The sequence below is a fragment of the Oncorhynchus nerka genome, unplaced genomic scaffold, assembly GCF_034236695.1.
Source record: "Oncorhynchus nerka isolate Pitt River unplaced genomic scaffold, Oner_Uvic_2.0 unplaced_scaffold_38___fragment_2___debris, whole genome shotgun sequence".
Lineage (NCBI taxonomy): Eukaryota > Metazoa > Chordata > Actinopteri > Salmoniformes > Salmonidae > Oncorhynchus > Oncorhynchus nerka.
In genome coordinates this window covers 58,281-80,498 of record NW_027040320.1, presented here as the reverse complement: position 1 = coordinate 80,498, position 22,218 = coordinate 58,281, and the positions used below count along the sequence as shown (strand labels likewise).

General features: G+C 43.0%; 3 protein-coding genes across 7 annotated transcripts; 1 reads left to right on the top strand and 2 right to left on the bottom strand.

Moving 5' to 3' along the window:
- Positions 1–2,061: 2,061 nt before the first annotated feature.
- tbce (tubulin folding cofactor E) lies at positions 2,062–9,803 on the bottom strand. 5 transcript variants are annotated; one of them, XM_029682226.2, is made up of 17 exons: positions 9,702–9,802; positions 9,261–9,431; positions 9,000–9,084; positions 8,526–8,702; positions 8,064–8,149; positions 7,086–7,185; positions 6,886–6,988; positions 6,377–6,453; positions 6,179–6,271; positions 5,800–5,864; positions 5,486–5,550; positions 5,011–5,163; positions 4,410–4,563; positions 4,068–4,136; positions 3,254–3,313; positions 2,827–2,918; positions 2,062–2,591 (listed from the first exon to the last, which is right to left on the bottom strand). In XM_029682226.2, exons 2-17 carry the CDS (start codon positions 9,391–9,393, stop codon positions 2,496–2,498), a joined length of 1,608 nt encoding a protein of 535 aa, XP_029538086.1. In that variant the 5' UTR covers positions 9,394–9,431; positions 9,702–9,802; the 3' UTR covers positions 2,062–2,495. The 5 variants fall into 5 exon arrangements, with proteins under 5 accessions (XP_029538086.1, XP_064872555.1, XP_029538087.1 ...); XM_065016483.1 differs by having other exon boundaries at positions 9,261–9,443; positions 9,703–9,793; XM_029682227.2 differs by having other exon boundaries at positions 9,261–9,437; positions 9,702–9,787.
- A 223-nt stretch (positions 9,804–10,026) lies between these two features.
- Positions 10,027–16,869, top strand: LOC115142629 (RNA-binding protein 34-like). Its single transcript, XM_029682229.2, has 12 exons — positions 10,027–10,066; positions 10,211–10,262; positions 13,734–13,893; positions 14,235–14,353; positions 14,438–14,654; positions 14,788–14,847; positions 15,025–15,068; positions 15,186–15,269; positions 15,493–15,556; positions 15,738–15,780; positions 15,884–16,002; positions 16,220–16,869. The coding sequence occupies exons 2-12, from the start codon at positions 10,237–10,239 to the stop codon at positions 16,640–16,642; spliced, it is 1,359 nt and encodes a 452-aa protein (XP_029538089.2). The 5' UTR covers positions 10,027–10,066; positions 10,211–10,236; the 3' UTR covers positions 16,643–16,869.
- Positions 16,870–16,871: 2 nt separating this feature from the next.
- On the bottom strand, positions 16,872–22,011 carry LOC115142630 (mitochondrial import receptor subunit TOM20 homolog). Its single transcript, XM_029682230.2, has 5 exons — positions 21,763–22,011; positions 20,526–20,572; positions 19,928–20,009; positions 19,604–19,746; positions 16,872–17,765 (listed from the first exon to the last, which is right to left on the bottom strand). The coding sequence occupies exons 1-5, from the start codon at positions 21,884–21,886 to the stop codon at positions 17,718–17,720; spliced, it is 444 nt and encodes a 147-aa protein (XP_029538090.2). The 5' UTR covers positions 21,887–22,011; the 3' UTR covers positions 16,872–17,717.
- Between the last annotated feature and the right edge of the window lie 207 nt (positions 22,012–22,218).

Below are 22,218 nucleotides of genomic sequence, written 5' to 3'. Positions count from 1 at the left end.
GGAAGAGTATCCATACAACTCGGCCACTAGATTGCAGTTAGTTCAAATGTATTGATTCACTTAAGCACAACACACTTTTGTTTTCACATTTTCATATGCTTTTCCTATTGTGATATGCTCTGACCAGAACACCAAATTGATGTCATTGGACCAAAGAATGGTGGAGCAACTCGTTCCAATAATCAAAGTTTGAAGTCAATCTATGACTGTCATCTGCGTCATTGACTTTATCACACTGATCCTATTCCAAATCTCTGCTCTTTTTTTTGCTTTTTGAGCACGAAAGTGAAAGCATTTATATTATTATTGTTAGCTCACAGCTGCAGCAAACAGACCAGCAAAATGAGCCAACATCTGTCCAGCAAAATGAGCCACCAATTGGCCTTTAGCGTGACATATCAACTGGCCAGCAACAGGACACATCAATCACCCAGAGAGTTTCGCCGTCTGTGTTTAGACTTCCAGAATTTCCAGCCGTATTAAAAGTTACTTTAAAAAGCAGCATCAGTGAAAAGCACAATGCTGTTCATTCAGAAATGTCTTCTGGGAATCGATAAGGGGATAAATGACCAACAAATATTGTATGAATGGCAAACTTTTTGCTGTAGAGCGAGATAGGGGAGACCAGATATTCCTGTGATGTCTGCAAGTGAGATTTCTGTGACTTTTAAAGTCGATACAATGAGTGATTTGTGACTTACAAGTTTCCCACTCAATGTCATTTGTATTGTTATTATTAATAATAGAATACATGGGACATAAAAAGCTTCTAACACCCTTAAAAGGTTATTTGAGGAACCTGTTTAAAAGGTTCCTCGGGGAAAGGTTCCTGGAAGTACCTTTGGTGGTTCTACCGGTGTGGCAATCTGAGGAACTCATAAAGGTGTCTCCATGGACCTTTTTATTTTAGAGTGGGTGTACTTCTAAATGTGTAAATCAGGTGCGCGTCTTTACTCAACATTGACAGGAGCGCTCCAAACAAAAGACAACCAATAAAATTGACAAAACTCATAAACGGAATGAAATAAACCAAAACGTGTTTCTTACAAGTGCACTATAGGTTGTGAGCTCTGCAAACAACGTAGCCACTCCGACAAAGAGAACGGCAAACGACTATAAAACATAATATATTGACTGCATCAGTGGAAATTACAGTAACCAAAGAAACACTGTAGATTAGACATTTTGGGAATTACCCGTAAATGTAGGCTACTACTGGTGGCATGTAATGGGGAATTGATAGGCACTAACATCAAAGGGCAAACAACTAACACAATGAAGTTATGAAACAATGAATGTTCACAAAATCTTCTTGGGCCGTGGCATCCCTGTGGCCTCCTCAATGGATTAGTCCACTGAGACAGGCGCGAATCATACAGGTGTCTCATGTGGCATGTGGCTACAACAACAAAACATATTGGTCGACCAACAGCCACAACAGCCACACATATACCACATATTCAGAGCTATATATGCTGGAAAGTTGTAGGTTAATTTGACACCACCTGATGATACTGGACAGTTTAATCTCAATCTCTTCTTTCAAAGAATCAATCATGGACACTCTGACTGACAGTTGTGCCTGCTTTGCGTGATGTATTGTTGTCTCTACCTTCTTGCCCTTTGTGCTGTTGTCTGTGCCCAATAATGTTTCACCATGTTGTGTTGCTACCATGCTGTGTTGTCATGTGTTACTGCGTTGGTATGTTGTCGTCTTAGGTCTCTCTTTATGTAGTGCTATGTTGTCTCTCTTGTTGTGATGTGTGTTTTGTCCTATATTAATCTTTGATTTATTTTGTATTTTTAATCACAGGCCCCCGTCCCCGCAGGAAGCCTTTTGCCTTTTGGTAGGTCGGCATTGTAAATAAGAATTTGTTCTTAAAACTGACTTGCCTAGTTAAATAAAGGTTCAATAAAAAATACCTTAACTGCTGCTAACTCACTAAAGGCCAAGCTATGAAAGCTGCCATAGCTCAGGGATGGTAAAATCCACCATTCAAGGGCCTAAATGTCTCCTAATTCTCTTTTGCCTGGTGCCTCATTGAGTGAAAGTAATAACAATCATTTTTGTATTATTTATTGGATGATGAATTGTTTTATTTATGATGTAAGCTGTTGATATGATCCTAATAAATACAAATACACATTGTTCACGCTTGGGTTGTGTTCATAAGGGCACAACTCTTATTGGACAAGTTCAGATGTTCCCTTCCTGTTTCACTCCGTTTTGGACAGTTATCTTCCGTTTCATGCCAAATGAACACGACCCTGTGTTTCTTTCTCCTACATCGATTGGTCTCCTCAGGCTGAATAGGAGCTGCGCTGTGTTTTCGTCCCAGGTTTAGTGCTGTACATTTTTCTCGTGGATTTCGGAAATATCGCTTAAACTTCAAATTCGGTTGCCTGGCTACCCAAACTCCTTGCTCCGGGCCAAACGTTATGCCATGGAAGAACTCAGTTTGAGTCATCAGGCAGCCAATCCGGACCTTTGCGGATCACAACCAGCGGACAAGGACCTTGTCTCCGTCTTCGATGGAGTAGAACTGCAGCGGTTTCAGGTCGTTGTCGATCTCAATCTCTTTGCCCTCCATCTGAGGAAAGACAAATGTCGTTTTAGGGAGCCCATTCCACTGCTAAGAAAGTGTGACTGTACCATTGGTCTATTAAACAGATTCACCTATGAGTGGCGAGGATGGTTACACCAATACAGAAATAAAACTACTGTGGGCTAGTCTAGGTGAGTAAGACCATTTCACCTAGTCTATTTAGACCCCTTTACCTTTGAGGTAGTATAGGGCAGTTGCTGTTGTCAGTAAACCTCTTTACCTTTGAGCTTGTGTAGGAGAGTTTCAACTCAGCACCCGGTATCTTTAGCAGTCTGTAGAGCAGGCCCTTCACTTTCTGAACGATCATGGAATCTAAAACACATCAAAAGAGTAGAGTGACCCCTGAATATCTTTATTAAAATGCAATAGGTTACAGTCACTTCACTTCAAATCAGGGTCCCGACCTCCTTGCATATTTTGCATTGTTATTTGAAAGCATAGTCAGAAATGACTGAGGGAGAAACATTAAGAGGAACAGACATTTACCAGGGGCTATATGTGAGTCTGAGTCTGGCACATGTGAAAAGTCCACTAACATCCATGCACATCTCAATTCATTAGCTTAGATACTGAACATAATATGATAATAATAATAATAATATTAAATGCCATCTAACTAGCTGATGAAGACAGGTGGGAGCCTTTACCAGGGAGTTTCTTCACCACAGATTTTCGGTCCGTCTCATCTGGACAAACAAATGTTATGCCTGGTGGGGGAGGTTTGAAATGCTATATTACTCTTAAGAACTAATTAAGCAATAAGGCCCGAGGGGGTGTGGTATATGGCCAATATACCACGGCTAAGGGCTGTTCTTACACACAACGTAACGTGGAGTGCCTGGACACAGCCATTGGCCGTGGTATATTGGCCATATATCACAAACCCCCGAGGTGCCTTATTGCTATTATAAACTGGTTACCAACATAATTAGAGCAGTAAAAAAATATATATGTTTTGTCATACCCGTGGTATACGGTCTCTGATATACAGTACCACGGCTTTCAGCCAAATCAGCATTCAGGGTTTGAACCACCATAATGCAATTTAGATACGCTGACTCATCTCCTGTGTAAATATTTCAATGTGTTTATTGGGTCACAGCACATGCAGTTCTGGGAATGAGATTATTATGGTTTATTAGCAAATAATTTTAAAAAATCTAATTAATTCCAGAATTGTTTCATAATCCTGCTCTTGGGGGCCACACTTTTGTTTTTGCCCTAGACAGCCGATTACACTTATTAAATGTTTGATAATGAGTTGCTTAGTGGAATCCAGTGTGTAGTGCTAGGGCAAAAATCCCAGGACCAGGATTAAGTAACACTGCTTTACACGAATGTGTGCAGCCACGGAATATCTAACTTGACGCATCTACACAGGATCGCCATTTTGCATAGCGAATTATGTTCTTGCGTTGTGTACTGTATAAATTAGACTCAAGAGAAGTGAGGAGGACTCACTTAAGAGCTGGTTTTTCAGTGCAAATGGCTCCTGCTTCTTCAGTTCGCTGTCTTCTGGAGCTCCGTATTCTGAAAAACAAAAGAAAATCAAGCCTCTCTGTCAATTCATTGAACTTATAATGACTATAAGGCGGGAATTAGGATCACCACTGTCTCTTTGTAAGAGTGACATGGGCTGCGTTGTATCACTTCTTTCTCGGGATATGGGTAGCAGTACGGCATCAGTTTTTTCTTCAGAAATGCCTATAGTCGAGTAGATATAGGGTGGGCTGTACCACTTCTCAGTCTGAAACAGGGTGTTGCCGGGGAAACCTTGGGAGGAATGTATCACCCTTGACTCACTCTGTATGAGACTCTGATAGCGGGGGTGCTGTGCAGTGAATTCAGCACTGGGGCAGTTCTGCTGGGGGTCTCGGTGTCCCCCGGATGCCAGCCACTCTAGCCCAAACATCTTGCAGTAGTCCAGCTCCGCCCCCCTCCTGTCCTCAGGCAGGACCTACAGGTAACCACGGTAACAAGGAAAGAGAATGGAGGATTTCAGCAAGAACATCTGCAAACACTGATGTATTCATAGTGGGAGATGCGAGAAGGAAATATATAGCTTTAAAGGAACATTTCACAATGTCTAGATACAAGTTGTGTAGCTCCAGCTACTATATGCCTCAATCTCGAATGAAGATATAGTAAGCACTAATTTCCTGGTTTTCTTCGGTGCATATCTTTTCCATTCATTTGGGATGGAGGCATAGAGCTGGATCTATCACTGTGATTATTTTAGGTTTGCGTGCGCAGTGGCTGACCATTAATCGCACCAGTATAAATTGCATGTGGGGATCAACTATAAGAAGCTGGATCTGTCGTTCAGAACCGGGTATATTCAAATGGAGCTTAATGAACACACCCAGGTTTGGCGGTAGCGTTAAAACAGATGACGGGGCCTCACCGTCCACCTATTGAGGGCCTCCAGCCGGCCCACCCTGGCAATAAGCAGCTGCATGGCCGTGCCGGGGTTCCTTTCCTGGCTCAGCAGGGGGTTCTGCCGACACGACAACCGGACCAGGCTCTGCAGCTTCTCTAGCTCGTTTATTACCGACCACTGTGTGTGTCAATGAATGTGTCCGTGAGTGAATGAGATTGTAAGAGTGTGTTGGTGAGTGTGTGTGTGCGATTTTTAAAATTGTTGTACGTATTGCCGTGTCAGTGTGTAAGCACAAGCGAGTGTACGTGTAGGTTGAGAGAGAGAAAGAGAGGAGATAAAGGGTCGAGTTAGAAGGATTTCACATATTCATATCCATCTTCACAGAACAAGTATTAACTTTTTGCAGACTAGTGACATTCACCAAATTTGTTTAGTAATTAATCATTTATATATCCGGATAAATTTCACTGCGATCAAATCTTTCTTAGACAACGCTCACCTCTGAAATGTTGTTGCTGTTAACTGCGAGACTTTTCAGGGCAGGAAACATAGCCGTTTTGCAACCTTCAGAAGACGTGATAAAATAATAATTTACAGAGTCTTACCAGTATACTCAATGCCCATCTTTCACCCTTACAGTTCTACACATTGTCAAATGCATGTGTCATCGAAACACATATCCACATGCATCTTCTGGGATCTTGTTCAACTACCTCTACTGCTATGCTAATTCAACTCGACTTCCATTAATAACAAACACGTCAAAAAAAAGGTCACGTTTTCTTTCCAAACAATGTCCGACGTAAACTTTACCAGGCATTGCGTCATCAAACCGCAAGGTTGACAAACCAGTCTTAGACATATTTAGATTCTCCAGTCTGAAATTCATGAAAAGCACGGATGTAAAAGGTTACACTTTATGGCAAATTACATTATAAATGCTACATAATTTATTATAAATGATACAAATGCTTATTCATTGAAATGCTAATGTTTACAAACAAGGACATTTATTAGGATAATAGTATACATTTTGTTGTTGTTGTTGATAATGCTCATGAAAGTAAAGTACTCCCAAGAACTATAAATGCACAAGTCAAAGCTAACAACAGCTAACAACTGTCATTTGTCATACGGTGTAGTGAACAGTTATGAGAAGTGTCTGTGTTGGTACCGTTATGCCCGCTCTTACCTAGGCAGTTCGCCAATACTCAGTACTGCTCCATCAACCAAAGGGTTTGTTGAGAGATCCAAAACTGTCAAAGACTGTAAGACATCGTTAGGCCTGTGCAAAAGAGGCGGAAATACAAGTCAAATGTTACAAGTGTTGCTTTAGAATTTTTTTTAAATACATCGAACGGAGACCCAAAACGGACGGCTAAAACCTTACTTCTGTAGTTCAGTGATGTCATTTTCAGAGGCGTAGAGCTCTTCCAGCAGTGGCCACATGGGGGCGCACTCAAGCAGCTAACAGATCAACACCAAAGGGAGATGGATAAATGTAAAGAGACTCAGCATTTCGATCTGTTCTTCTCATTTCATTAGGCCTTCACATGTTTGCACCAGCTCATTAATTAACATACTGTGCGCTGCAACTTAATTATCTATTACCGTATTAACTGGTACAAAAACACCTTTAAAAATAAAATCAGCCTACAATATTGTATTTACTTGACATGGGATCGATCCGAATGAATCTTTCATCAATTCCTCACATCCTATCTCTTCGCCTCCTCAACCATATTGGTGGATAAAATCCAAGGTTCTTCCCCGCCAGCCTTCTTCTCCAACGAGTTATGAGAAGGATGTAAGTATAGAGGATGCGAGGAATTGAGGAAAGATGAATTGAGAAAGAGACCCATAATGCCTAAGGGAAAGGTACAGGGTGGTGGCTGTCACCTGAGGCCACGTGAGGGCACAGTTGGTGAGGGAGAGGACCCTGAGGCAGGAGAAGGCCCGGGGTCGCACCGTAGGGTTGGAGGGCACACGCAGTCTGTTGTGGCTGAGGGGAAAGAGGACAAGAGAGACAGTCAGTGAGGGGATCAGAGTTTGAGAAAAGTGAGGCACAAAAACACACATCATTATTCAGCGTGATCTACCTGAGCTGAAGCTCTTTGAGTTCCTCCATCTGCTCAGTGACAGCCATCACGTCGTCCCAGCAGCACAGGAGGTTCCCACACAGGTCCAACATCAGCACGTCTGACAGGGACCATTAAGGATGCAGTAGTAGCGCACCATCAGCTAAATGTCCAATCAACGCTTCTCCCAAGCTAATTCAATTGGGTGGGTGGACCGTACATTTACTAATGGGGTTGCGACCCAAATAACACACACATTCGCTAAAGTGCACTACTTTTGACCAGAGCCCTAGTCAAAAGTAGTGCACTATATCGGGAAAAGGGGTGCCATTTGGGGTGTAAAGTAGCTACATATCACACTTACCACAGTAAGTTCAGGTCAGAGAAGTATTATTGTTTTTAATTTGTATTTTTTTTAAATATTATTTTTACCCCCTTTTCTCTCCCCAATTTCGTGGTATCCAATTGTTAGTAGTTACTGTCTTGTCTCATCGCTACAACTCCCGTACGGACTCGGGAGAAGCGAAGGTCGAGAGCCATGCGTCCTCCGAATCACAACCCAACCAAGCCGCACTGCTTCTTAACACAGCGCGCATCCAACCCGGAAGCCAGCCGCATCAATGTGTCGGAGGAAACACCGTACACCTAGCGACCTGGTCATTGTGCACTGCGCACGGCCCGCTACAGAAGTCGCTAGTGCGCGATGAGACAAGGATATCCCTGCTGGCCAAACCCTCTCTAACCCGGACGACGCTGGGCCAATTGTGCGTCGCCCCATGGACCTCCCGGTTGCGGCCGGCAGCAACAGAGCCTGGGCTCGAACCCAGAGTCTCTGGTGGCACAGCTAGCACTGCGATGCAGTGCCTTAGACCACTGCGCCACCCGAGAGGCCCACACTCAAGTATTATTAACATGAGCAATTTCATATGATTGACAGTTGTAACTTTTTGGACATGAGCACTTATTTAGCTAATTAAAAGCTACTAAATGAAAGGATACGGGGAGTGGTGTTTCGGATTTCATTTGCAGGGCCCGGGCTGGAAACCTCGCACAACCTCAGTGCAACATCGGTCAAGTTTTCCACCCTGCGGAGGAGCCCAGATGACAACAACGCATTTCACTGAATAAGTAGATGACTGCAGATCAGACAAGTGAAACTCTGTTGGAGTGTGGTGGACTCAAGTGCCTACGTTTTGTAACCATTCTTTACTTAATATTTATTGAGCCTTTATTTAAACAGGGAATACCCTTTAGGTTAGAAACCTATTCAGTATCAGGGGGGCCTGATACTGGCATCCTCTGGTATAGGTGGCATGCTTTAACAATATTCCAAACAGTACATACAGAGTTGACTGTACAAATAAGCACACTTTGGGAGAGATTCCCGGAGTCAGATTAAGCCTAGTCCTGGACTGAAATGCACTGTCACTCTCAGGCTCCAAAGCCTTGTTGTCCCCTTACTTTTGTTTCTCTGTGATGGCCTCGAATCCCACCATCTCCACCGTCCTCGTGGAGATCTGGATCTCTTCTCCCAAGACCTGCTGGACCTCCATCTCGTAACGCCGCCTGATGGCCGTCAGGTAGTCCACCCCGAAGCTGGCCTTCTTGGGCCGGACGAAAGAGCCTCCCTTCGGGTGCCTTAGGTGGGGTGGAGAGGGTGAGAACCTTTGTCTGAGAGCAGCAAAACACATAATGGCCACATTCCAAACCCCCCAAAATTGTGTTTCCCGTTTCCTTTTTTTTGAGGGTGGAGACTTCATTTTTGCCGGAAATCTCAATTTCTAACACGTATGAACACAGAAATAAATCACGCAGCTGACCAAATTACGCTATATTTGACTTATGGGTTAACAGAGATTAGGATGACACCTATCTCAACAGGTCAGTGTAATTTCATGCTACCATCATTGAGATACTAGATAGGGTTTACTTTACCTGCAAGTGAAGTAGTGGACACCTTCATGGCTGCCATCGTGTTTGCCTCGATCAGGGTTGTCCCACTCCACACCAAGCCACAACCCTAAGCACAGAGGCATTGGTAAACACAGGCACTGAATAAGTACTTGGTTATAGTACATGACCAACAATAATGCAGAATTTCTCTCAAACAGTGCTGCCACACCCACTGTGGATAACGCTTATGTTACTTTGCCTATTATATCCATATCCCAAGCAGTCTGTAGCTACTTAGCTTACCTGCAGTTGGTGGTACAGTGCCAACAAACCGCACCGTGCCACGCTCCCCGTCGCAAGCCACCCGTTTGCCCACTGCGTCTGATGGAAGGCACTCGTGCATGGTGGTGGGTTGTGTCTGGTCAGGGACTCTCATTGTACTCACTGTATCTATAACGTTGGATATAATTCTACCTATATATGTACAATGAAAAAGAATGAGCAGGTAAAGCCTTCTGTACTTTGACAGCGCTGTTTAAGAAAGAGTTGGGTAATACCGTTATAGTAGCTAGCTGAAATACTTGCTGTCATGTCAACTCCCAGGAAACGATGATGTTGTTTAGCTTTATTTGCTTGGCTAGCTAGATTAGCTACAACAAATATCTCCACTGCCAAAGAAACACGAGTACCACGTATCCACAGAATCGATATGCTGTTATCTCCAAATATTTGTTTGGAAGTTACCTTTATCAGAGAGTGTTGGTCATATTACGCAGCAGCATAAATAATCACAGCTCACAACATCCCGACAGGAAGTAACTGAATATGATGATGCACAGGTTTGTGCAGGAAGTAACTGAATATGATGATGCACAGGTTTGTCGTACAAGTTTGATAGATTATTAATTATGAAGTTATCGGCAATAAACGTTATTTTAGTATCATTATTTAAATAGCTATCATCGTTATAATCAGGTAACAATCAATGCATCTATATTTAGATCACTGGATGAAAGCCCACCCGTATGATACAGCTAGGAACCATTTACAATTGCGTTGTGCATAGTAGGATATAATTAGGTGAAGGACAGGCCTTCGTTGAATAAAGCGTGAGTAAATAGCTACAGTTCTTTTTGGAATCAACAAATAGTTCTAATGAGATGTGTTCATTATAACTTCCGTCAACTTATTTGATTAATTATTTCCATGCTTAAAAGCACGTTTTTATAAGATTGTCTCATCATTCAAACCAGCTGGGATCGACCATCGAGAACTGACCATGAAAAATAAACTTTCTGGAAAGAGGTTAGTCTCCATTCCACGAGTGTCCGCATGTAACTAACGTTAATAATTATGTTCAATTTGTACATTGTTGGAAATACAAGGTAGTTGGGGAAACTCACACTGTGTATTACACTGAACTAACATTTAATCGCAACATGTAAAGTGTTGGTCCCATCTTTCATGAGCTGAAATATGATCCCAGAAATGTTCCATATGCACAAACATATTTCTCTCAAATATTGTGCACAAATTTGTGCACGAAGGACTGCGGGCTCTCCCGACATGAGTAAGACATTTAAGCGTGTTAACCCTCGCAGGGCTGCCAGCCCAGACGCTGATCCTCAACACATGGGCCCAACAAGTGTGCGTGCTCAGCCCCCTCCTGTACTCCCTGTTCACCCATGACTGCATGGCCACGCACACCTCCAACTCCATCATCAAGTTTGCAGACAACACAAGAGTAGTAGGCCTGATAACTAACAATGATGAGACCGCCTACAGGGAGGAAGTGAGGGCCCTGGGAGAGTGGTGCCAGGAAAATAACCTCACTCAATGTCAACAAAACAAAGGAGCTGATTGTGGACTTCAGGAAACAGCAGAGGGAGCACGCCCCTATCAACATCGATTGGGACCGCAGTGGAGAAGGTGGAAAGCTTCAGGTTCCTCGGCGTACACATCATTGATGATCTGAAATGGTCCACACACACAGACAGTGTGGTGAAGAAGGTGCAACAGCGCCTCTTCAACCTCAGGAGGCTGAAGAGATTTGGCTTGACCCCTAAAACTTTTACAGACGCCCAATTGAAAGCATCCTGTCGGGCTGTATCACCGCCTGGTACGACAACTGCCCAACGCATCACCAGGGGCAAACTACCTGCCCTCCAGGACAGCTACAGCACCCAATGTCACAGGAAGGCCATTCGGTAGTCCATTCTTGTGGGCCGCTAAGGAGTATTGGTGTCTTTGAGGGGTGTTTGACCTGGTTTGCTAACTACCTCTCTCAAAGAGTGCAGTGTATAAAGTCAGAACCTGTTGTCTCAGCCACTGCCTGCCTGTCACCAAGGGTGTACCCCAAGTCTCGATCCTAGGCTCCACACTTTTCTCAATTGACAACAACATAGCTCAGGCAGTAGGAAGCTCCTCCTCAGATTTTGTGTTAAACTCTCTACAATAAAGCTTTCTTAGTGTCCAACAAGCTTTCTCTGCCCTTAACCTTGTTCTGAACGCCTCCAAAGCAACGGTCATGTGGTTTGCTAAGAAGAATGCCCCTCGGCAGGGAAGGGTGCTCTCGAGCGGCTAGATATTCTTCACCATTCGGCTATCAGATTTGCCACCAATGCTCCTTATAGGACACATCACTGCACTCTATACTCCTCTGTAAACTGGTCATCACGGTATACCCATCGCAAGGCCCAGTGGTTGATGCTTATTTATAAAACCCTCCTTAGGCCTCACTCACCCCATCTGAGATTTCAACTGCAGCCGCCTTCCTTCAAATTCAACACCCGTTCTGCCAGTCACATTTTGTTAAAGGTTCCCAAAGCGTACACGTCCTTGGGTCGCTCGTCTTTTCAGTTTGCCGCAGCTAGCGACTGGAACGAGCTGCAACAAACACTCAAACTGGACCGTTTAATCTCAATCTCTTCATTCAAAGACTCAATCATGGACACTCTTACTGACAGTTGTGGCTGCTTTGTGTGATGTATTGTTCTCTCTACCTTCTTGACTTTTGCTGTTGTCTGTGCCCAATAATGTTTGTACCATGTTTTGTGCTGCTATCTTGTTGTGTTGCTACCATACTGTTGTCTTAGGTCACTCTTCATGTAGTGTTGTCTCTCTTGTCGTGATGTGTGTGTGTTTTTGTTTGTTTAATTTATTTTTAATCCCCCGTCCCCACAGGTCTTTCGCTTTTTGGTAGGCCGTCATTGTAAATAATAATTTGTTCTTAACTGACTTGCCTAGTTAAATTAAATGAAATCAAATATAGTTGTGAATTGTTAGATACTACTGCACTGTTGGAGCTAGGAACACAAGCATTTCGCTACACCCGCAATAACATCTGCTAAATACACTACCGTTCAAAAGTTGAGTCACATAGAAATGCCCTTGTTTTCCATTAAATCAGTTGCAAAATGAATAGGTAATATAGCCAAGACGTTGATGAGGTTATAAATAATGAATTTTAATTGAAATAGTGTCCTTCAAACTTTGCTTTTGTCAAAGAATCCTCAATTTGCAGCAATTACAGCCTTGCAGGCCTTTGGCATTCTAGTTGTCAATTTGTTGAGGTAATCTGAAGAGATTTCACCCCATGCTTCCTGAAGCACCTCCCACAAGTTGGATTGGCTTGGACACTTCTTACATACCATACGGTCAAGCTGCCTCCCACAACAGCTCAATAGGGTTGAGATCCGGTGACTGTGCTTGCCACTCTATTATAGACAATTGGCATTCGGACTGCAGGAATATCCAGAGCTGTTGCCAGAGAAGTGAATGTTAGAGAAATTAACATAAGCCTCATTCAACGTCGTTTTACAGAATTTGGTAGCACATCTAACCACCCTAAAAAGTGCAGACCACGTGTACAGCATCATGTGGGAGAGCATTTTGTTGATGTCGACATTGTGAACAGAGTGCCCCATGGTAGGGTTGTGGTACTGTATGGGCAGACATAAACTACGGACAACGAACACAATTGCATTTTATCGATGGTAATTTGAATGCACAGAGATACGACAATTGGCCTCTCGTCGTGGTGACAATCAGTCACCAACACCATGTTTCAGCATGATAATGTGCGGCACCATGTCTCCAAGGCTCTGTACACAATTCCTGGAAGCAGAAAATGTTCAGTTCCATGGCTTGCATACTCAGACATGTCACCCGTTGAGCATGTTTGGGATGCTCTGGATCTACGTGTACGACAGCTTGTTTCCAGGTCCCGCTATATTCAGCAACTTCGCACAGCCATTTAAGAGTGGGACAACATTCCACAGGCCACTTTCAACAGCCTGATCAACTCTATGCAAAGGAGATGTCACATTGCATGAGGTAAATGGTGGTCACACCAGATACTGACTGGTATTCTGATCTACGGCCCTACCTGTCACCAACAGATGCATATCTGTAGTCACAGTCATGAAATCTGTAGAGTAGGGCCTAATTTATTTATTTCAATTGACTATCATATGAAGTGTAACTCAGTAAAATCATTCAAATTGTTTCATGTTGCGTTTTATATTTTTCTTCCATAAGTTGCTTCTAGTCAGCAACCAATTCGTTTTAGTATCTCAATGGCACTGGATAGTCTACCTTTTGATTGTGTGTTACCTCTATGGATGTTCAGGAAATGCTTATGAAGATGTCTTTTTGTAGCAATAAATATTACACGTACCTTGGCATCCATGACCATCTAGCTACCTAATGCAGCACTGTGGTAGTGAACTGCTGCAGTATCTCATGAGTCTAACAATGTTACTTGTTTTTCCTTAGTGAGGGGCCATCTGTGGACGGACAGTCCATGGACTATGTAGTGGGATCAGTATCAGGCAGCTTGTTTCCAAAGGAGTCTGCATCCAGTTCGGGATCTTTATCTGCCTTGTTCCAAGCTGCGCCAGTAGTTGACACACTGTTCTTTGTTCCTGCTCCTAAGGTAAGGCCATAAGTCCCAAGGAAAGGATGCGCAGCTCAGATCTTTTAATGCTGCAGCCCAGCTAATTTTTGTTTTCCAGGATACCAAGGCCATGTTCAGTAGAGAAAAGTTTTTTTTAAATAAATGTGAAACAGCGCTTCTACCTGTCCACTAAGAAACACACACTTTCGCTTTCCGTTTCAAAATGATGATCAGTGTCCAGTAGGGACGTAATGGGGAGGTATTATCTGGGAAACCAACAGGACTACAGAGCTTGAGGGCCTGAGTCGTGTACCCTTTCTAGAGTCTTCTGTGTTTGCCAACTGAGTGAAATTCTAATTGAACTTTTCTTCCCTTCATAGCCTGAACCGAGGAGCGTGGAGGTGAAGGAAGGCGCAGTCACAAAAGTCCCGAACAACCAGAAACAAACGAAGAAAGCTGCAAAGGACAAATCGGCTGCAGACCTAAATCTAGAAAACAGGTGAGCGATAAAAAAGTAAATGACATGCAAAAGAATATGCACGAGATGTAGATTGATAGTTAAAGCTCTCTCTCTCGCTTTCAGAGAAAGTGCGTTACAAAATGCTGACGAAGATGAACAGATCCCAAAGATGCCCAAGAAGACTAAAAGGAAAGCTGTTGAGATGGAAGAAGGGGGTGCGACAGAGGAGAAGGAAAGGCAGACAAAAAAACAGAGGACTGGAGCCCAAATTGCGGCGGAGAGGGTAAAGCAGAAACGAACCGTGTTTGTCGGCAACCTTCCTGCCAGCTGCACAAAGAAGGTAACAGCGGCCCCAGTCGTTATAAACAGTGACCATAATCTCATTGATTAGGTATGTCGAAAGCAGACCTGGGTATAAATCTCATGTGAAAATACAAATATGCCTTGTGTTGTTTCTCTGTTTGGTTTTTCAGACACTACAGCTTGTCTTCAAGGATCAGGGAGCCATTGAAAGCATTCGATTTCGATCCGTGGTAAGTACTCCATTCGCTGTATTAGATTAATCTAATACCCATCAGACAATATGAGTGCTCATTTCCACTAGGGTTGAGCTTCCTGAAAGCTTCATAGTAATGGATGAAAGATGATACAACGCTTTCTGAAGACTCAACCCTGATCGGTGAAGCTAAAACATGGCATTTTCCTTGCAGGTAAGAGAGGATCCATCTATGTCACGCAAAGTAGCAGCTATTCAGTAAGTTCCCCTGAATTTTTAACCATGAGAAATGCTAACACTGATTGAATGGGAGTTTATCCGTGGTAACATGACGCATGTATTCAAGTACTTTTTGCTGTTGCTTTCCCTTTCCAGACGTAAGGTTCACCCAAAGAAGCAGAGCATCAATGCCTACGTGGTGTTCGAAGCTGAGGAAGGAGCCGAGAAGGCATTGGAAAGGTAGTCCCTGACAAGCGTTCAACTTTAATTTTAGCGGGACTATTTTAAGTTATCATAATCTGGTAAACCCAGAGCTGAAGTCTTGCTTAATTGTGTCAGATGCTCTATTACATTTCCCTTCAGAAATTTGAAAGATGTGAGCACACCTGCGAAATCGTGATGTCAAAAAAAAATATGCATACTCGAACAAAGTTCCTCATTAGTATTCTTTAAAATGTTGCAGGAACGGCATGGAGATTGAGAAAAACTTTCACATCCGGGTGGACAGGGTCTCCAAAAGTTCATCGGTAAGTGTGTCCCATGACATTGAATATTTTAAAAAGAACACACCAAGCGTTAAGACCGGTATACTTGAATGCACTTGCTGACAGTTAAGGTCATACATTTGCTTAATCTTTTGATTTTGTATAAACTTGTTTGAGCAAGGATGCTGCGACATCTATTGAATAGAATTGTTTCGTCTTTCAGCACGATCACAAGAGGTCAATATTCATTGGCAATCTACCATTCGGTGAGTAATAAGAGGGTTTACTTTCCTGTGAACTTGTCAGTCAAAAGGAAACCAATAACATGCAGGTTATTGGGTTCATATTTCATACGGTATTAACTTGCAGATATAAATGAATTGCCAGTGCGACAGCACTTTGAGGAGTGTGGCAAGGTGGAGGGGGTGCGGTTGGTGCGGGACAAGAACTCTGGAATGGGCAAGGGCTTCGGCTACATCTTATTCCAGGTGAGGAAATAACATTTCATATGCACCAGACCCGCTCAGATGTTATGTATGCATTTCAAGACGCTTCTTCTCACTACTAAGCTGGCCAAGTCTCATACTGCAGCCAATCCTTTGCATGCACACAGTTTGGGTTTAGACTACTACTAATTTGTCTTATGAAACCTCTTTTCTAACTACACCCCTGCATCATCTCTAACGGCTAATGTTTTTGTTGTAGAGCATCGATGCTGTCCAGCTGGCCTTGAAACTAGACAGCTCCAAACTCCTCGGGAGGTCGGTCCGGGTGAAGAGGTCAGTGAAGAAGGAGAAAGAGAAGAAGAAAGTGGTGCACAGAGGGCCTAGAGGGAAAGAAAGAGAAACTAAGGGTGCAGGGAAGGAGCCTACCAAAGGAGGATTTAAGGGGAGACCGGGCCAGGGCGTTCCCCAAAACAGATCTTCCGGGAGGCCGCAGGGGAAGGGGCCTCAAATGAAATCGATGGGGAAGCCATTCAAGAAAAGTCCAGGCGAGGCACAGAAAGCCACCACAGGCCCCTCTTCCTTCGAAGGTGAGATGGCTGACCCAAACAGCAAAAAAGCAAAGGCGAAAGCACTGAAGAAGAAACTCAAACCGAGGAAAAGGAATCAGGTTGTACACATTTGATGGTCTGTGCTTTGTGCCCTGTGATGCATCGTTAAAGCAGAAAATTGGTTGTAAATCGTTCCTGACGTAACAGCCAGGCCCTCCCACATTTCCAGTTGAAACATGGTTGTTTTTTTAGGTTGGGGCTGTCCCACCGAATATGTATGTCAATCCCACCTAATGGTAAGGTTAAACATTCATGAACTATTCTAGACATTATAAAGACTAAATAAAATTTTAGAAGCAAAGGTGTTGTCATTTACCTTTTTATTTAGATTTCTTACAAATAGGAACAACCTTAATGACCTAACAGAACATTCAATCACTTTAAAGTATCCATGTCAGACTGAAAACAAAACAATAACTTATACAACAGCGTTGAGACAGATCACATGTAGGAACAAGGAAATTGAAAGACTAAGAAGTTTGTAGAAAGAGGTTTGTAGAAAGAGGTTTTAGTACAGGGGCTATATGTATCAAGCCTCAGTAGGAATTATTTTTAAAGATCAGTTTCCTTTCAGATCACAATGAACAAGACTGCATTGGCAGGGGGGAGGACCTGATCCTAGATCAGCACACCTATTCAAGAAGCTTAATACATATGGTCCCAGAGCTGTGTAAACATGGGGGTGGTTGCAGGGATGGTATTGTAAATGCTGAGAAATGTTTTGCTATACCTTTCAGAGACAAACTGTAAGAGAAGCAAAACACTAACTGCATATGAATCCAATAAAATGGGTCCAATAGGCATTTGATTGGTTACCATTGCTGCAAATCAAAAGATGGCAATCTGATGCGACCAATAGTAACACACGTGTGGTAATTGGACGGGTTCATGGTTTTCATTTGGACAGAAGCAAAAGAATACCTTCAAGTGAGTAAAAAAAAAAAAAAAGTTTTACCAATTTTCTATACAAGTCAGGATAAGGGGTTATAAGAGCTCCGGGGTGAACTTTCCCCTAAGTACCGATCTTAACCATTAGTGGGGAAAATACATAACTGACCCAAGATCAGCATCAAGCAACTTCACCCTACTCCTGTTATAGGAGGGTCCAGAAGAAGAGCGTTTCCGAGGGGAAACTTCCATCGACGATCCTCATTCTAAGTCGTCTTCATTCAAGCTACCTTGTGCGCTCACAATACGCTGCAGGAAAGAGGGAAATTCTAAATCCATAAACATGAAGAGGAAATGGAACACATTTCTTAAGCATTGTTGATATGGGAAAATAATCAGTCTCGGGAGTGCTGATCTAGGGTCAGGCCCCGTATTCCAAAAGCATCTACTCAGGTGCTATATGAATACGGGCTCAGGTCCCTTCTGTCCATGTTCTTACTCAAGGTAAAAACAGATCCTAAAATCAGTACTCCTACTCTATGGTTGAGACATGAAAGGACTGAAGATGGTTAAACAGTGTGGTGGGTGCCTTTCATTAGGTTAGAAAGACCACCATACTGCTTTCACCTCAAGCTTTATTAAAAAATAATGCTGGAACTGTACTGGGAGGCACCTACAGCTCTACCAAAGTCCTGACATGTTTGTCACCTAAACTCATTCTTGAGTCAGATTTGACTTCTGTCTAGCAGATTATACAAATGGTTTAAGGGCTGGGCGATAACTAATTCATTCGAATTTGTTTTAGCACAATGTTCAAATGCCTGTATCGCAAGAATCAGTTTTTATTAGCGTTCAGTCTCGTCTCCTTCGCTCCTTGTATGCGTGCACTGTGCACCTTCCCACTAGCACACAGACAACAAGCCCCTCCCCCCCGCCACTCACAACGAACGATAACTTCCTTTGACAACAAGCAGTTAAAAAAAAAATCACATGGACACCGAAACGCTTAGACACTATTTTACTGTAAGAGACGAGGACTTAACCTTTCTGATGATACCCTTTTTATGTCTCAACTATCAACATGTAGAACAGACCCCACTAAAACGAGAGTATCAATGACCACGATTGTGGAAAAGTCATGCTCAGTTTGTCGGGCGCGGCATTGCGGCACCGCTAGCAGCATTTTAGCCACAGCCTTATGCAATGTTGCATAAAAATACGCATTTATATTAGGAATTGGTAACTCGTTCTCATTCTGAGATAAGCATCGGTTTAGCCAGGTAGGCCTCTTGATTTCGATATCTAAATAAAGTGGACAGGCTGTGTTGTTCAAACAGTTTGAGACAGATTTGGAGGGTCGGTTCATACCTGTTCTACCTTGTTGGCAAGCGAATAGATCCAAGTTGGTTAGACTTGAAATATAAAACTTTAGCTGTTGTGCTTGAGAAATTGTTTATGAGACCTGTTACATTTTCTATAATGCTACAAGAAATTGGTCATTGTACACGTTTCTGGTTAAATTTGTAACAAATGGCATTTTCATGGACTTGAAATCCAAATAAATTTAATTAAATTAGTCAGTCTTATGGTTGTGGAAGGCTTATATTTAGCCTAGTTATAAAAGCCCTGAATTCATTATTCCTGATTGTTTGAAATGCAGTGTGTTGACCTTTAACTGCAACAAGGCTTATGAGAGAACGTTTAAAAATAAAATCTAGGTATATTGGGAATCGCCCATGTTTAAAAATAAAGATGTGATTTTTACACCATATCAGCCAGCCATAATTGGTTTCCGCTTTCTTGCTTGAATACACTTACTGCAAGTTGCTCTGAATAGAATTGGACCTGTTGCAGCTGCAGGCATTAAAAAGTTAGTTTGTCACAAACAGTAGGAGACGACAGAGCGCTGTGTTGCACACACATTGTGGCAATGTTTCTGCTAATAGTGCAGCAACTATCCTGAAACGTATGAGAGGCACTGTACCTGGCTGATGGTTAGTGTTGTTACATAAGCTCAATGTTGAATAGGCTTGCAGTTCTGACTATATATTATACATATATTAGCTTCCTTGATTGTATGCACTTACTGTACACAGCCCAGGGTAGGAGTGTCTGTTAAATGACCTTGAAGTGGAGAAAAGGACTACCTGGCTGATGGTGGGCAGTTTGGTGAGTAGCATCTGGAAGACAGGTGGCGGGAGTGTCTGCTGCAGCACCTGGAGAAGCTGCTGGGGCTGGCCGCACACTGCGATGGCGTTGGTCAGATGCTCCACGCCGTTCTCGTAGTCACCTATACCGGAACACCAAGTGCAGAGAGGTTTAGATCGACAAAACGAGTAGTACATCACATGGAGAACAGTGTCGTTACTCTGGTCACAAGTAAATTAGGTAGTGCATTATATGGAGAACAGTGCACTATATGGGGAATAGTGCATCACAGACCAAGTGATGTCAATGTAAGACTGGTTTACCCTGAGCCAACAGCTCCTCTCCCAGCTGAATCTCCTCCAGAAAGAACTTCTGGACCGCCTCTGCATCCTTCAGGTCTGGGAGCTGCAAGAGTCCCACAACACACACTACTTTCCATAGGTCAAGGAATAACTAAAACGTAATGTACTGGTAGAAAATCTGTTGTCGGTGGCCTATGCTCCAGGAGAAATAAAAGGTCTATTCAAATGACTCGGTCAATCCACAGAGGCGTGCCACTTCATCAGGTGCAAGGTTAGAGTTCAATTTAAGTGAACTCTTAGCGCACAGCAGTTCTTGCTGGGTTTGCACTTCCTCCATTGGAAAAACAATGGTTCTGTGGCGGTCAGTTTCTATTGGGGAGCTATACAGTTGTGTTGACAGAAATTTGGTACCACTGTACAAACAAAAAGGTTTCGTCCATGCACTAATTCCAGTCTCAAAACAGTCCTACCCAGGCATCACCTTGCGGTGTCCCAATACATGCCAGTGAAGATAGTCTCTTATTTCACTGGAGAATATTTCCCACATGGTATCATCTGACGTGTACTAGACATGTGTTCATTGAAGATTTAAATATTACCTTGAGGGGATTTTACTCACCTTCGACAGTCCTGTCCCTTGTTTTGCAGCCACCTGATTTCTCCTCCCTGGGGCAGAGGTAACACAATCACTGTTAATATAAATAGCTTTGGGGATTGTTCCTGTTTGCACTTAGACATCTTAGTTTCTCTGGCAATCCTACAATGCAAGACTATGATTAGGAACAATAAGGAAGTCACATGAACATCCTAAATTGACACCCTGAAGTACAGCTTCAGTCTTGAACAAAGCTCCAATATAATCCCCACCCCTTCTGATATCCCTTGATAAAGTGGTTTACCCGGGTCAGAATCAGGAAATAAGTGTAGCCGCTAAGTAGCAAGTGACAACTAGCCAAACAATCCTAGTTTTTCCCCCCTGATTGTGGTAGTTCATCACCCTGTGGAAGGTGAATGACAAAAAGACTAACAGAGGAACATGGCTCATTCAATTGCAATAAAGCAGGTGTATAAAGCATTGTGGCCAGCTGACAACCAAAAGGATTTGTGACATGCATCCATATTTGTATTCTAATTCGTAGCTCTATTGGAGTAAGGGATTCTGGGTAGAAGACAAGGCAGAGCTGCCATGATGTAGTTTGTGGAGGTGTGGCCATTCCCACTCATTTATTTTAGATCCCCTTATGAGTTATGCAGTCTCATCATTAAAGTTCGCAGTCTAATGCACTTAAGGCGCATTGTCAGTTTATTCATACCAACAACCCACGGCCTTAAATGAGCAGTAGGCCTGGATAGATTAACATTAGGGATATCCAGGTTGCTTTTAATCCTGCTTGGCAAGCTCTGTCTGATATGGCTAGTAGCCTCGAATGGTTGGTTTAGGTTACATAACAGTTCAAAACACTACCAATGAATGAATCAGGGTAGGTGCAGCTTTCCATGTCTGAATTCAACTAACAGAACGCTTGTGAGTAGGAAGTACATTAACTAGCTTCTATATCGTGTATTATCTGAGAAACGCACAACTCCTCTAAGAGAACAGAGTTGGGCGTTCCTCTGCTAGGAGCTAACGTCAGCACTGGCTAGTTAAGTGCGGGGTTTTTAGGGTTAGTAGTGCGGTGACAATGAATGAATGAATCAGATATATTGCACAAACCATTAACGTTACCATTCAAGCTTCTATACTTCGCTAATTGGGAATAGTTAAACGAGTTCGGCCTGGCTCGGGCATTTTGTTGCACCTCAGGTCTCCCAAACATAGACCTGAGTGGTGTGTACAGGACGCAGACAACACTCACGTTCTCGCAGCCTGTTCTTGAAGTTGGGGTCACTCCGTCTTTTCCTGTCGAAGTAGATGCAGTAGCCGACGAACAGAGCCCCGCAAACACCGGCGGCTATCGTGCTCGATTTACCGCCCATCATCACTTCCGAAATGGTTGATATTTCTGTGTTAACAAAGATAATATTTCAATTTTGGCTTATATCAGAGACGGTACATGACCTCACACAGGCGCAAGTTCCCAGCAAAAAGGACCAGTAGGACCACTGACTAATTTGACAGCTAGGGTGTCCGCATTGACCGCCTGATTAAAAATAATACAACGTTAATTCCCAATCACTTTATATCTCCGATAACGTATGCATTTTGAGTGCATATAAAGTGTTGGATGTTGTTGAACTCAGATGGGAAAAAATACATGTGTTAGGATTTCTTCAAATCAATGTAAGTAGCAGTCGATCGCATTGCAATGTAA

What these genes read in the sequence shown, in the direction of transcription:
- tbce (XM_029682226.2), bottom strand. Translation starts at nt 9,393, where the DNA reads ATGAGAGTCCCTGACCAGACACAACCCACCACCATGCACGAGTGCCTT. An exon ending in ACAGCAACAACATTTCAGAG is followed by an intron (nt 5,164 to 5,485) that starts GTGAGCGTTGTC and finishes TGACACACACAG; the next exon opens with TGGTCGGTAATAAACGAGCT. An exon ending in ACTGAAAAACCAGCTCTTAA is followed by an intron (nt 3,314 to 4,067) that starts GTGAGTCCTCCT and finishes CTCCCCCACCAG; the next exon opens with GCATAACATTTGTTTGTCCA.
- LOC115142629 (XM_029682229.2), top strand. Translation starts at nt 10,237, where the DNA reads ATGAAAAATAAACTTTCTGGAAAGAG. An exon ending in CGCAAAGTAGCAGCTATTCA is followed by an intron (nt 15,069 to 15,185) that starts GTAAGTTCCCCT and finishes TTCCCTTTCCAG; the next exon opens with ACGTAAGGTTCACCCAAAGA. An exon ending in GGGTCTCCAAAAGTTCATCG is followed by an intron (nt 15,557 to 15,737) that starts GTAAGTGTGTCC and finishes TTCGTCTTTCAG; the next exon opens with CACGATCACAAGAGGTCAAT.
- LOC115142630 (XM_029682230.2), bottom strand. Translation starts at nt 21,886, where the DNA reads ATGATGGGCGGTAAATCGAGCACGATAGCCGCCGGTGTTTGCGGGGCT. An exon ending in CAAGAACAGGCTGCGAGAAC is followed by an intron (nt 20,573 to 21,762) that starts GTGAGTGTTGTC and finishes CCTCTGCCCCAG; the next exon opens with GGAGGAGAAATCAGGTGGCT. An exon ending in AAGGGACAGGACTGTCGAAG is followed by an intron (nt 20,010 to 20,525) that starts GTGAGTAAAATC and finishes GGACTCTTGCAG; the next exon opens with CTCCCAGACCTGAAGGATGC.